Source organism: Salmo trutta, chromosome 27 (genome assembly GCF_901001165.1).
Source record: "Salmo trutta chromosome 27, fSalTru1.1, whole genome shotgun sequence".
NCBI lineage: Eukaryota > Metazoa > Chordata > Actinopteri > Salmoniformes > Salmonidae > Salmo > Salmo trutta.
In genome coordinates, this window is record NC_042983.1 from 37858295 (window position 1) to 37873265 (window position 14971).

General features: G+C 48.6%; 1 protein-coding gene across 2 annotated transcripts in view; it reads right to left on the minus strand.

Moving 5' to 3' along the window:
* bmpr1ba (bone morphogenetic protein receptor, type IBa) overlaps positions 1-14971 on the minus strand; it is a 134439-nt gene that overhangs the window by 14112 nt on the left and 105356 nt on the right. For both annotated transcript variants that reach the window (XM_029717984.1, XM_029717985.1), the window contains one exon: positions 1052-1211. In XM_029717984.1, the coding sequence (XP_029573844.1) occupies positions 1052-1211 (160 nt within the window). The remainder of the gene's footprint in view (positions 1-1051; positions 1212-14971) is intronic.

Genomic DNA, 14971 nt, shown 5'->3' on the forward strand with positions numbered 1-14971 from the left:
CTCACTTGTAAAAAGTCTTAGGGGTTTAGGTTTAGGGGAAAAAGGGATTTTGAATGGGAATTAATTGTTGGTCCCCAAAAAGTCCTCACAGGAATAGTGCGAGTGAGTGAGTGTTTGTGTGTGTGTGTGCAGCTTTACTAACAGGTCATGTTCAGGGTTGTTATTGGAGTTAAATATTAGCCCAGAGGACTTCAGTTTCATGACGTTAATGATGAATTCATGTTATATTCAAAGTTGGCAAGAGACAGAGTAATTAGCCACTGATGTTATTGTGTGTGACAGCGTGTGCGTTAAACTAATTAGCACAGCACATCAGGGAATATTTGAGGGTTGAGTTGCTAAGGGGAAAACACATCGACAGGGAACGTGTCAGCGAGCGAGCGCCACACACCCTGCTAAGTTTCACTCCAAACAAACTGCATTAGGCAGAACAATACACACGAAACTGTTAAATCATACTGTAAGTATACTGCACTAAGGTGAAGTACTGATACATTTTATCTTCCATGGTTATCAATACAGCCTAAAGAGAGTATGAAAGTGGCCCATACTCACAAATCGTTTAAAAATGCTGGTCTAGGATCAGTTTTAATGAATAAGATTATATGGACAGAGATGACCTGATCTGAGATCAGCACTATGAATGTGGATGGGCCAGTGTTGGATCAACACGTGCAAGATGAGCATCAAATATATGCGTAGGATATAGTGTGTGTGTGTGTGTGAGAGCATGGTTTTGCATTTGTGTGTGTGTGTGTGTTTGGTTTTACTATCCTTATGGGTACCACAAACAAGGAATTCGGACAAGTGGGGACAAAGAAAAAGGCTATTTTAGACTTAGGGGTTAGGGAAAATATGATTTTGTAATGGGAATCAATTGTTTGGTCCCCACAAGGATAGTAAAATACATGTGTGTGTGTGTGTGTGTGTGTGTGAGTGAGAGATAGAGAGTACATTCATGAGTGCATGTGTGTGCATACATCCATGTGTGTGTGTGTGTGTGTGTGTGTGTGTGTGTGTGTGTGTGTGTGTGTGTGTGTTGGGCCCACACCTGCAGGTGTTGTTGGTGGAGTCCTCAGGACAGTGGTGATAGCAGTAACACCAGAGCTGTCGCTGGGGCAGGGCTGGGGCTGTGCTCCCACTGGCTTCCTTTTCACCGTCCACCGCCGCCTTCCCCAAAGTCCTCAGCAACATACTGTCCAGAACGTTAGCTACAAGGACAGGACAGAGAGACAGAGGGTTAGACTTAGGATTCACAAGCAACAATCATACCTTCATTAGTTTTGTCACAAAAACAAGCCATTTTTACTTTTTCGTTTAACAGGTCAATATCAAAGTGAGAGATAGAGAATAATGTACTTTTGTGTAAAGACTTGGGATGGGCTGGGGTTGGGATGGGCTGGATTCAACATTTGTTTTTGTTTCTCATTGATTATAGCGTTGCTGTACAAGTCAATAATAAACAGGTGTTCACAAAAAAAAGATACCATGGCAAAGTCTTGGAAATCATATTCCAAAATAGTTACATCCAAGTAGCCATTGTTGTACTATAGTCTTCAGCGTTTCCTACACACACATCCCGTTTCAAAGGAGCACCTGTTTGTCACATCAGGAGAAGAAAGTCCAAAGACGGAAGTGTTCCAAATTGTATCCTGTCCCCTGCACACTGTGCACTACTTTTAACAAGAGCCCTATGGACCCGGTTCAAAAGTAGTGCACACAATAGGGAATAGGATGCCATTTGGGACGCATCACTTTCATTCTGGCACACTCATTCAGACCAGATGTTTCACAGCTGCATCGTGGAGATCGTCCAACAAAAAAAAAAGTAAGTGTCCTTCCTTGTTACAATAAACACTAGCAGTCATACGATACCCTCTCCAAAGATTGACTTCACACCGATCAAATCGTCCAATCTGTCAACAGCGGAAGAGCTTTCCAGACAGAGTGGAAGACCGTGGAACCAGGTAGTCAAAAGAAGTGGGACATTATTCTTATTATGTATAGACAATAGCTTTACAGAAAGCCTAGTCCCTTAAAATGTATTCGACGTATGCACTGAGTGTACAAAACATTAGGAACACCTTCCTAATATTGAGTTGCACCCCAAATCTGCCTGCAGAATCGCCTCGTCTAGGCATGGACTCTACAAGGTGTGGAAAAAGTTCTTAAATCTTTTCTCTTGCCCGTTCACCATCTGAATGGCACACATACACAATCCATGTCGCAATTGTCTCAAGGTGTACAAATCCTTCTTTAACCTGTCTCCTCCCCTTCATCTACACTGATTGAAGTGTATTTAACAAGTGACATCAATAAGGGATCATAGCTTTCACCTGGATTCACCTGGTCAGTTGTCTGGTATGTCATGGAAAGAGCAGGTGTTCCTAATGTTTTGTCTACTCAGTGTATAAAAGACAAATGTGACTTTTGGGGACATTCACTACCTTTGATAGTTGACTTCTTGGGGCGGTTTCCCGGAAACAGATTAAGCCTAAAAACCAGCCATATTACACCAGACATGTTAGATCATTTCAATGTCGAGACTGATCTAACAGTAGTCCTGGACTAAAAAGGACTTTCAGTGGAAAATCAAAAATACTTTTTAGTCCAGGATTATACTTAATCTGTGTCTGGAAAACCATCTATTTGTGTAGTAAAGTTAGGACTTTGAGTGGAGTTTACAGGACAGGATACTGAAGAAGAGGAGGGGTTTAAAGGACAGGATACTGAAGAAGAGGAGGGGTTTACAGGACAGGATACTGAAGAAGAGGAGGGGTTTAAAGGACAGGATACTGAAGAAGAGGAGGGGTTTACAGGACAGGATGCTGAAGAAGAGGAGGGGTTTACAGGACAGGATGCTGAAGAAGAGGAGGGGTTTACAGGACAGGATACTGAAGAAGAGGAGGGGTTTACAGGACAGGATACTGAAGAAGAGGAGGGTTTAAAGGACAGGATACTGAAGAAGAGGAGGGGTTTACAGGACAGGATACTGAAGAAGAGGAGGGGTTTAAAGGACAGGATACTGAAGAAGAGGAGGGGTTTACAGGACAGGATGCTGAAGAAGAGGAGGGGTTTACAGGACAGGATGCTGAAGAAGAGGAGGGGTTTACAGGACAGGATACTGAAGAAGAGGAGGGGTTTACAGGACAGGATACTGAAGAAGAGGAGGGTTTAAAGGACAGGATACCGAAGAAGAGGAGGGGTTTACAGGACAGGATCCTGAAGAAGAGGAGGGGTTTACAGGACAGGATACTGAAGAAGAGGAGGGGTTTACAGGACAGGATACTGAAGAAGAGGAGGGGTTTACAGGACAGGATACTGAAGAAGAGGAGGGTTTAAAGGACAGGATACTGAAGAAGAGGAGGGGTTTACAGGACAGGATACTGAAGAAGAGGAGGGGTTTACAGGACAGGATGCTGAAGAAGAGGAGGGGTTTACAGGACAGGATGCTGAAGAAGAGGAGGGGTTTACAGGACAGGATGCTGAAGAAGAGGAGGGGTTTACAGGACAGGATACTGAAGAAGAGGAGGGGTTTACAGGACAGGATACTGAAGAAGAGGAGGGTTTAAAGGACAGGATACTGAAGAAGAGGAGGGGTTTACAGGACAGGATACTGAAGAAGAGGAGGGTTTAAAGGACAGGATACTGAAGAAGAGGAGGGGTTTACAGGACAGGATACTGAAGAAGAGGAGGGGTTTACAGGACAGGATACTGAAGAAGAGGAGGGTTTAAAGGACAGGATACTGAAGAAGAGGAGGGGTTTACAGGACAGGATACTGAAGAAGAGGAGGGGTTTACAGGACAGGATGTATATTTTGCCACTGCTCCTCTCATCAAAGAGCTTTCCTCTAAAACAAGGGAAATCTTGAAATTGTAGGTCTTCATGCACAAGGACGAATAGAGGTGAACTGAAGTTGAGGAATTTGGAAAGATCTCTCTTTCCTGGCAACTCTGTGTCACACTACTCCTTGCAGCCTGGTAGACACACGCATCATTGACGTTGTACTTCAGACCAATGAGGCCAATTCAATTCAATTATATTGTAATTAGGGGAAAGGTCAGCCATTGCTTTTGACGTCAAATAGCAGGGGAAGTGTTTATGTGGCGTGTTCTTGGTTTAAAGGGGAAATCTGCAGTTGCTACATACATTTTTGGGCTTATAAATGAATCTTATGTACCCATTGATTCTTGGAGAATCTAACTTATAATGGCTCATGAGCTTAGTTCAACTGTCGTACCTCATCAGAACACAAAATATAAGCTTGTTTTACTTCAGAACCACAGGAGGTTGGTGGTACCTTAAATGGGGAGGACAGGCACGTGGTAATGGCTGGAGCGGAATAGGTGGAAAGGTATCAACATCAAACACGTGGTTTCCATGGTTTCCATGTGCTTGATGCCATTCCATGAACTCCGTTCCAGACATTACTATGAGACGTCCTCCCCCCAGCAGCCTCCACTAATCAGAACTCAAAATAAAAGCTTCATTGTTTTACTCCAATGTTTGAATACACAGTAAATGTAAACAAACAAGGATAAAACTATACTGTTGATGTCATGGATGGTCAGTCCTTGAATCCATAGCTCTGTCTATGAATTTGAGAGTGGTTACATTTCTCCAGTCTCATCCCCTCAGCTTTTTACTGAAACAGTGACGGGGAAAGCTTTTTGTTATTGTTTCAACTGCTGATTGCTCCTTCAACCTGCCATTTAACACACGTCTGTTTAAAAGAGTGCCCCGGAGGTGTGCCTTATATGAGCTCTCACTCACATAAACACTGGTCTAAGTCACAGACATGGGATGATGGAAGGACGATGGAAGGATGATGGAAGGACGATGGAAGGATGATGGAAGCTTGAAAGTGATGATAAAACACGGTTTACTTTCTCACGTGAATCCTGAGGCTCCAGCTCCTTCCACTCCAAAACATAGATCCAATTCAAACAAAAACGTCAGCCATTTCAACTTTACTGCCACCATGGTCCACTGAGAAGAATGGAGCTAGAGGTAGTGAGGTGGACTAAACCTGTCCTCTTATCAAACCTAATCCCATATCAAATACCGCTGAGGCCAGAGACAGAGACAGACAAAGACAGACACAGACAGAGCGAGACAGACAGACAGAGAGAGAGAGAGAGGGAGACAGACAGACAGACGACAGAGACAGGCTTTCAAAGGGCCACGTAAACAAAGCTCTGGATATGTCCCAAATGGCACCCTATTCCCTTTATAGTGCCCTGTGTTTATAGTGAACTACAATAGTGCCTTAAGGGCCCTGATCAAAATAAGTGCACTATACAGGGAATAGGGTGACATTTGGGACACATACTCTGATTTGGGTGCAGAGAGAGGTGAAGTGGCTGAATAAATGGGATTTGACAGAGCTGCAGGGAGCTCGTCTCAGTTCAGAACAGAGAGGATAGAGTGCTGTTCACTGGTCTTTTCTCCCCTTCCTTCCTTCCCTCCATCCAATCTCCTCCGTCGTTCCCCCTTCTCCTCCTCCTCTGTCGCTCCCCCCTCCCTCCTCCTCCGTCGCCCCCCCTTCCCTCCTCCTCTGTCGCTCCCCTTTCCCTCCCGCCCTCCTCCTCTGTCGCTCCCCCTTCCCTCCTCCTCTGTCGCTCCCCCTTCCCTCCTCCTCTGTCGCCCCCCCTTCCCTCCTCCTCTGTCGCTCCCCTTTCCCTCCCGCCCTCCTCCTCTGTCGCCCCCCTTCCCTCCTCCTCTGTCGCCCCCCCCCTCCCTCCTCCTCCGTCGCCCCCCCCTCCCTCCTCCTCTGTCGCCCCCCCCTTCCCTCCTCCTCCGTCGCTCCCCTTTCCCTCCCGCCCTCCTCCTCTGTCGCTCCCCCTTCCCTCCTCCTCTGTCGCTCCCCCTTCCCTCCTCCTCTGTCGCTCCCCCTTCCCTCCTCCTCTGTCGCTCCCCCTTCCCTCCTCCTCTGTCGCCCCCCCTTCCCTCCTCCTCTGTCGCCCCCCTTCCCTCCTCCTCTGTCGCTCCCCCTTCCCTCCTCCTCTGTCGCTCCCCCTTCCCTCCTCCTCTGTCGCTCCCCCTTTCCTCCTCCTCTGTCGCTCCCCCTTTCCTCCTCCTCTGTCGCTCCCCCTTCCCTCCTCCTCTGTCGCCCCCCCCTTCCCTCCTCCTCTGTCGCCTCCCCCTTCCCTCCTCCTCTGTCGCCCCCCCTTCCCTCCTCCTCTGTCGCTCCCCCTTCCCTCCCGCCCTCCTCCTCTGTCGCCCCCCCTTCCCTCCTCCTCTGTCGCTCCCCCTTCCCTCCTCCTCTGTCGCCCCCCCTTCCCTCCTCCTCTGTCGCTCCCCCTTCCCTCCCGCCCTCCTCCTCTGTCGCCCCCCCTTCCCTCCTCCTCTGTCGCTCCCCCTTCCCTCCTCCTCTGTCGCCCCCCCCTTCCCTCCTCCTCTGTCGCTCCCCCTTCCCTCCCGCCCTCCTCCTCTGTCGCCCCCCCTTCCCTCCTCCTCTGTCGCTCCCCCTTCTCCTCACGCCATGTGAGCATTATGTACAGTTATGTGAGGTGCCGCTGAGCTGTTGACAAAACAGCCCTGGTGCACCAGAATAATCCAACACCTGGGAGCTGTCAACTGTTCAGAGACAACCAGTGTGTGTGGTGCTGTTCAGAGACAACCAGCGTGTGTGGTGCTGTTCAGAGACAACCAGTGTGTGTGGTGCTGTTCAGAGACAACCAGCGTGTGTGGTGCTGTTCAGAGACAACCAGTGTGTGTGGTGCTGTTCAGAGACAACCAGTGTGTGTGGTGCATTCCCCCAGGGGCCCATGGGTAATAGATAGATATTGATAGAGTAGAGCCATTTGGAACACAGAGAGTTCATCCTCTGGGCTCTGCACCTCACCTAGCTGGTCGTGTGGAACGACATGGGAGGACAACATTTACATTTCAAACAAAAGAACGGTGGAAAAGTCGTGTCAGAGCCAAGAAGGAATCAAGTGTACTACGACTCCAATGGAAACGGCTTTTGTTTTGGTCAGTTATGTGACCAGCGATCCCTAGTACCCTAGCTCCTTCTAACCTCTTCACAGGAAAAGCTCTCTGCCACATCAGCAACTGTATAAACTTAGCCACTGAAAGAAAAACATGTTCGAGAGAGACTGGACAATGTAATGGACATTTTTAGCAGCCGAGTCTCTGGGGATGGAATGTCTGTGTGTGTGTGTGTGTGTGTGTGTGTGTGTGTGTGTGTGTGTGTGTGGTCAGATGACCACGTGGTAACAAAATAAAGCGGGAATATTTGACATGATAAAGCTGTAACCGACATACATGTGAGAAACAAAATGTATCCCCTAGGAGTTTCTGACTTTGTATCACTCTTCATGATATAGACTAGCTTTGATTAGGAAGGGGGTCATTAACCTCATGTGTACAACCGACAGGTCTTTGTAGTCTCTCCAGAGAGACATGTCCATTCATCTTCTTCCCAGCATGTTTCTCTTTCCCGTCACCCCTCTCCATTTCTCTGGGTCTAAAACCATCCCCGTGCTGGATCATTTACATAAGCACGATTGATGGTGATGGTGATGGTGGGCCTTGTATTTGCTATGACACATGATGCAGGGTGTGATCCTTAGCTTTGTGCTCATCGCGGGGCCATACCTCATTGACGGAGAACGTATAGGCAGGATACGGGGCGCTTTCAGCACCCAATTACCAAGCACCTAAAAGCCTGCTCTTTCAGCAGGCGCCACATTGTACAAACTACCAAAGAGAGGGGAGGGGGAACCAGGGGAAGAAAAGGGGAGTTGTGCGTGTAACTCTGACTCACAGCACAGGGTACAGAGACAGGCATCATTAGTTTAGCCTAGTCATGTCAAACAGGCCAAACAGAAAAGCTTTTCTTCACCAACTCCACATAAACACAACCCCCCCCCCCTTTCCACTTAGACGACGGGTAGAACGGTGCCTCATTCCAGAGAATCGCTCCTTGCTCTTTCCGTCCCTCTCCCCCGCTCATTTCAACTGTAGTATGTCTTGTGTGTGTTTGACAAGGTTCTCAGGGCAAAGAGAAGAGCGGGAACTGGTGTGAAAGAATTTTTGTTCTCCTCTTTGACTGGTCTTATCTTCATGCTGAAGCCTCCCTGAAACGTTGAGATGGGTTACAGCCTAGGCAGACAAGAATGTCCCTTTGAACAGACCACCTCAAAGTGTAGTGAAAGTACAGTACTGATTCATGAGAAGATACAGTTGCAGTGACTGAATGAGACCCAACAGCAACTGAAATGCTCACATAGAGCGATTGTGTGCTGACACAGGGCTGAGGATTGAGGGTGGTGGTCTCTGTCATCAGTACTGGGCATTGTGTGGGTCATCATCAGTTGAGTCGGACATTGTCCCAGATATATGGAAAGGTGCCCTGAGGGCTAACGGAAGTTCTACATCATTACTCTTCCCTCCCTTGACACCCCCCCCCATCCAGCAGCCCCCTTTCCCCCTCTTTCTTCCCCGTTATTTCTCTCTTTCCCCCACCCCCGTTGTATATCTTCCCTCCCCCTCCCCCTCTGTCCCCCCTTTCTCTCTCCTCACCCCTTTCTCTCTCCCATTTCTCTCTCCTCCCCCTCTTCCCTCTCTCTCCTCCCCCTCTCCCCTTTCTCTCTCCCCAAAACACCCCCTTTCTCTCTCCCCAAAACACCCCCTCCTCACCCAGCAGCCACCTTTTCCCCCTTTCTTCCCTGTTATTTCTTTCTCCTCTCCCCTTTCTCTCTCTCTCCCACCCCTCTCCTCCCCCCTCTCCCCTTTCTCTCTCCCACCCCTCTCTCCTCCCCTCTCTCCGTCTCCCATCCTCTGTCTCATAAAGTCATTGGGCTTTGTTTAGGTCAGGGTTCCCTGCACCCAGACAGCTGAGGAGGAGGAGGAGAGGAGCCAACGTTCAGAGAGAGATGAAAGAGACCGTCGCTAACCTCTGACCCCTCCCATCAATCATCCCCCTGTCACCCATCTTACCAGACCCCCCCCCCCCCCTCAGGAACAGGTGACCACCAGGTAACTGGTCCACATCAAATGTCACCCAAGGCCCATAGACATCAATCAGACAGAGAGAGAGAGGGAATGGGGGTGAGAAGGTGGAGGTAGAGGCAGGAAGAGGGGGATGAGAAAGAGAGAAAGGTAATGAGAAAAATGGGGGAGAAAATGAGAGAGAGGAAACCACTTCAAAGAGTGAAGCTTCCTCTGAGACTAAAGGAATTGGGAAAGAAAGAGTTGCTGTAGGAGGCAGCATTCAGGGACGCTGAAAGCTTTGGCAACACGTTTGTTATTACTATAGGCATTCCTCAATGTATCACCCAGAAGAATGGGCACTATGTAACTACTATACAACTGACAACCTTTTGACCAACAAACATGATGTTTTCTAGCCGAGGGAGCGATTGTGTAGCTTAGAATGACAGCAACTAAAGGGCCCCAGAACTTGGTGCTCTTTCCAAAGCAGACGAGCCCCTTGATGTTATTCTTTTGAGCCATGAGAAACACAAATCACACTAAATCCATAGAATAGTGTGAAAGACATCCAGCTGGTCTCTTCATTATACCCCCCTCTGTCATCTGGACTGCTCTTCACAACACACACACACACACACACACACACACACACACACACACCACACCACACAGGATAGTGAAGCTAGGCAAGACACCCACGTACACAACCGTTTATGGGCATGCAGGACAGTCAGACACAGCCTGAAGAGTACAGCCTTCTAAAAGGTAGCCTGAACCAAACGTATTAGTGCCATATGAAAGTCATAGGCATTTCAAGTGTAAGTGTTGTCATTGCGTTTTGTCTAAATGATACGACGGATGTTTAAAGAATCATTTGAAAGGCTACAGCCACTCGTAACTGGCAAAGAGATCAGTGAGGTGAGGAATCTATCTGCTGCTTTCTGTCACTGCTGAGAAAAGCCACTTGGGTCAGAAACAGAGCTAGCCTGGGCCCAGATCTGTTTGTGCGGTCACCCCAATGACCATAAGAGTTGGCAAGATCTGGGAACAGGCTGAAACAGAAGCACCTCGCCAGAGGGAAATCCAAGACTCATATTATGTAAATTCTCAGATACTTAGTGATGTGAAATAATCCAGAAAGGAATCAGGGTATTCATAAAACAGAGTAAGACTGCTGATCTAGGATGGATTCACATCAGTAGGGAGATCAAACCTGGACCTTTTCTAACCACAAACTGGGGGTATACTACAACTCCTCTACCAACTCCTCTACCAACTCCTCAACCAACTCCTCAACCAACTCCTCCTCAACCAACTCCTCTACCAACTCCACCTCAACCAACTACTCCTCTACCAACTCCACCTCAACCAACTCCTCAACCAACTCCTCTACCAACTCCTCTACCAACTCCTCTACCAACTCCTCCTCTACCAACTCCTCCTCTACCAACTCCTCCTCTACCAACTCCTCTACCAACTCCTCTACCAACTCCACCTTTACCAACTCCACCTCTACCAACTCCTCCCTCTACCAACTCCTCCTCTACCAACTCCTCCTCTACCAACTCCTCCTCTACCAACTCCTCCTCTACCAACTCCTCCTCTACCAACTCCTCTACTCTGAGTCGCTTCACAAACATGGCGGCACACAACGAATCCATCCACTTCAAATCAGCACAACACAACGAATCCATCCACTTCAAATCAGCACAACACAACGAATCCATCCACTTCAAATCAGCACAACACAACGAATCCATCCACTTCAAATCAGCACAACACAACAAATCCATCCACTTCAAATCAGCACAACACAACAAATCCATCCACTTCAAATCAGCACAACACAACGAATCCATCCACTTCAAATCAGCACAACACAACGAATCCATCCACTTCAAATCAGCACAACACAACGAATCCATCCACTTCAAATCAGCACAACACAACGAATCCATCCACCCAGAGGTAGTACACTCCAGCCAAAATATGCCAGCTCTGGTGAATGGCACAATAGTTATGTAGGAATGTCAGGGTCCTCCAGAGGCATCCAATGAGGACAATACTAGCATGGAGGATGACCTAAACATACAGAGACTAGCCAGTAACCAGGAATAGAGCAACGGAAAAAACTTCATATCCACTGAGCTTAGTGAAGGTGGCAAAATACTATACAGCTATCAGATACACAGCCATGAACGCGCGCGCGCGCACACACACACACACACACACACACACACACACACACACACACACACACACACACACACACACACACACACACACACACACACAGCCAAGTACTAACAGTAAGGCTTTACGCAATGCTAAGAAACCATCAGACCAAACTGTCATGTCTACTATGGAGAAGGTATTTAAGGAGCACTTTCACATACTGGGTGTCCCAAATGGCACCATATTCCCTACCTAAAGGACCCAGGGCCCATATTCCCTACCTAAAGGACCCAGGGCCCACATTCCCTACCTAAAGGACCCAGGGCCCACATTCCCTACCTAGAGGACCCAGGGCCCATATTCCCTACCTAGCGGACCCGGGGCCCATATTCCCTACCTAGCGGACCCGGGGCCCATAGGTCCGTACCTAGCGGACCCGGGGCCCATAGGTCCCTACCTAGCGGACCCGGGGCCCATAGGTCCCTACCTAGCGGACCCGGGGCCCATAGGTCCGTACCTAGCGGACCCGGGGCCCATAGGTCCGTACCTAGCGGACCCGGGGCCCATAGGTCCGTACCTAGCGGACCCGGGGCCCATAGGTCCGTACCTAGCGGACGCGGGGCCCATAGGTCCGTACCTAGCGGACCCGGGGCCCATAGGTCCGTACCTAGCGGACCCGGGGCCCATAGGTCCGTACCTAGCGGACCCGGGGCCCATAGGTCCCTACCTAGCGGACCCGGGGCCCATAGGTCCCTACCTAGCGGACCCGGGGCCCATAGGTCCCTACCTAGCGGACCCGGGGCCCATAGGTCCCTACCTAGCGGACCCGGGGCCCATAGGTCCCTACCTAGCGGACCCCGGGGCCCATAGGTCCCTACCTAGCGGACCCGGGGCCCATAGGTCCCTACCTAGCGGACCCGGGGCCCATAGGTCCCTACCTAGCGGACCCGGGGCCCATAGGTCCCTACCTAGCGGACCCGGGGCCCATAGGTCCCTACCTAGCGGACCCGGGGCCCATAGGTCCCTACCTAGCGGACCCGGGGCCCATAGGTCCCTACCTAGCGACCGGGCCATAGGTCCCTACCTAGCGGACCCGGGGCCCATAGGTCCCTACCTAGCGGACCCGGGGCCCATAGGTCCGTACCTAGCGGACCCGGGGCCCATAGGTCCGTACCTAGCGGACCCGGGGCCCATAGGTCCGTACCTAGCGGACCCGGGGCCCATAGGTCCGTACCTAGCGGACCCGGGGCCCATAGGTCCGTACCTAGCGGACCAGGGGCCCATACCTAGCGGACCAGGGGCCCATACCTAGCGGACCAGGGGCCCATACCTAGCGGACCAGGTGCCCATTGGGCCGTACCTAGTTGACCAGGGCTCATAGAGTCGTACCTACTTGAAACTAAAACACATTCTAAGGATAATAAACAATCTTTAACCCCATTTTGCGTTGAAAATGAAGCGACGCAAGAAACGTCCACATCATCTCTCCACCGCTCTCTCAAATAAACAGTGTCGGGACAGCTGTTCTGTCTCCTGACAACCCGTTCCTGAAGGTTTTAAACATGTTCATTTTCTCCCCGAGCTGTTTCAAGGTCCCACTTCAAGCACCAATTCACTGCATTGGAAACACCAAATAAACACTCCAGCTTCAAATAAACCTTGGAAAAACTCTTTGTCGAGGACAGATAGAGACAAAGACAAGGAAGGAGAAGTTATGTCTCCCTAGTCATTCGCCATTTAGCAGATGCTTTTTATCCAAAGGTTTTATGAGTCTCTCGTAACAGATCCAAAATGGTGGTTTGGATCATTATGAGAAGACAATAACAAGACATAAGGATGTTCTTGACAAATGAATGAATGACAAATCAGTGTAAAATAAGGTCAGGGGTGAAGTTTCCCCTAGGTACAGATCTAGGATCAGCTTCCCCTCCCAAATACCAACCTTCACTATTGTAGAGCCCCACAGTTGAGGTGTCATACCTGGAAATGGTTCCAATCGCTTTTCCACCATTTATTTTTCCCATAGGGGATTTTAGAAACACTTTAAATAAGGGCTGTGTTTCGTGTAAGCTCGCCCTAGCGTGACTTTGTGATAACCATGTAAATCTCTTGCGGACAAGGTGACTGTTATCAATAGAGTCAGATCTATTTACTCTCAGATCCTAAAATGCTAATTAGTGTCAAAGTAAACATCATGCAAGACTACAAATCCCTGCAAGCTCCTGCTCGTCACCTCTAGCTGGCACCTTTGCTAAAAGGTACATTTAAAGAAATGTAGACAATTTATTCATTACTACATTTAGCTAACATTAGATCAGTGGTTCTTAACCTGGGTTCGATCGAACCCCAGGGGTTCGGTGAGTCAGTCTCAGGGGTTCGGCGGAGGTCAAGATACACACCCGACTCATATGATTCGTGATGACACGCCCCGCTTGGCCAACATTGGCTGCAGTTGATCGAGCAACATCACTTGGCCTATCTGCTGCAGGGAATTTGGCGCGCTCAGTAGTCGAATTGTGACTGTCGTGATGGTACGTCGTGTGATTTCTTTCTTAATATTTTAATACCTTCATACTATGTCGAGCAAAAAAAGAAAGTGGTCGGACGAATATGTACAATATGGATTCACATGTATAACGGAACGTGATGAGAGTCAGCGTCCTAACTGCATGATTTGCAATGCCAAGTTGAGCAATTCTAGTCTAGCACCGGCAAAACTAAGAGAACACTTCCATAAGCTGCATGGAGATGGACAATACAAGAATACAATGCTCGCTGAATTCAAGGTGAAGAGAGCCATTTTTCCAATTAAGAAGGGTTCGGTGAATGCGCATATGAAACTGGTGGGGGTCAGTACCTCCAACAAGGTTAAGAACCACTGCATTAGATTCATCCAGAGATTCTTACCTTTGCCTCGATTCGGCTGTCTCGTCCAGATCATCATGGCATTTGTAGTTCTTTATGATAGCCACATTAGCAGACATTTTAGCATTTCATTTGTTGGGGGTAAATACAGGTGAATATATTGATAAAAGTAATCTTGTCCGAGAGAGATTTGCATGGTTACAAAACGTCACACCAGGGTAAGCCTACGCGAAACACAGCCCTTACGTTAAGTGTTTCTAAAATCTCCAATGGGAAAAATGAATGGTGGAAAAACTATTGGAACCTTTTCCCTGTTTGACCGCTAGGTTTTATGGGTATTATGACTCATACTGTGGTACGCTCTAGGGGAAAATGTAAAACTGTCCCAAGAACACCATCTAGGGCCAACTTCACCTTAGCCTATCATAAGGCATTATACCTGACAGCTGGAAGTTAAGTGTGATCTGAAAGCTTAATTCCATGACCAAGACCAGGGGTAAAATATTAAACATTTACAGTGGGGGGAAAAAAGTATTTGATCCCCTGCTGATTTTGTACGTTTGCCCACTTACAAAGAAATGATCAGCCTATAATTTTAATGGTAGGTTTATTTGAACAGTGAGAGACAGAATAACAACAAAACCCTTGTTGGCAATCACAGAGGTCTGATGTTTCTTGTAGTTGGCCATCAGGTTTGCACACATCTCAGGAGGGATTTTGGCCCACTCCTCTGTGCAGATCTTCTCCAAGTCATTAAGGTTTCGAGGCTGACGTTTGGCAACTCGAACCTTCAGCTCCCTCCACAGATTTTCTATGGGATTAAGGTCTGGAGACTGGCTAGGCCACTCCAGGACCTTAATGTGCTTCTTCTTGAGCCACTCCTTTGTTGCCTTGGCCGTGTGTTTTGGGTCATTGCCATGCTGGAATACCCATCCACGACCCATTTTCAATGCCCTGGCTGAGGGAAGGATGTTCTTACCGAAGATT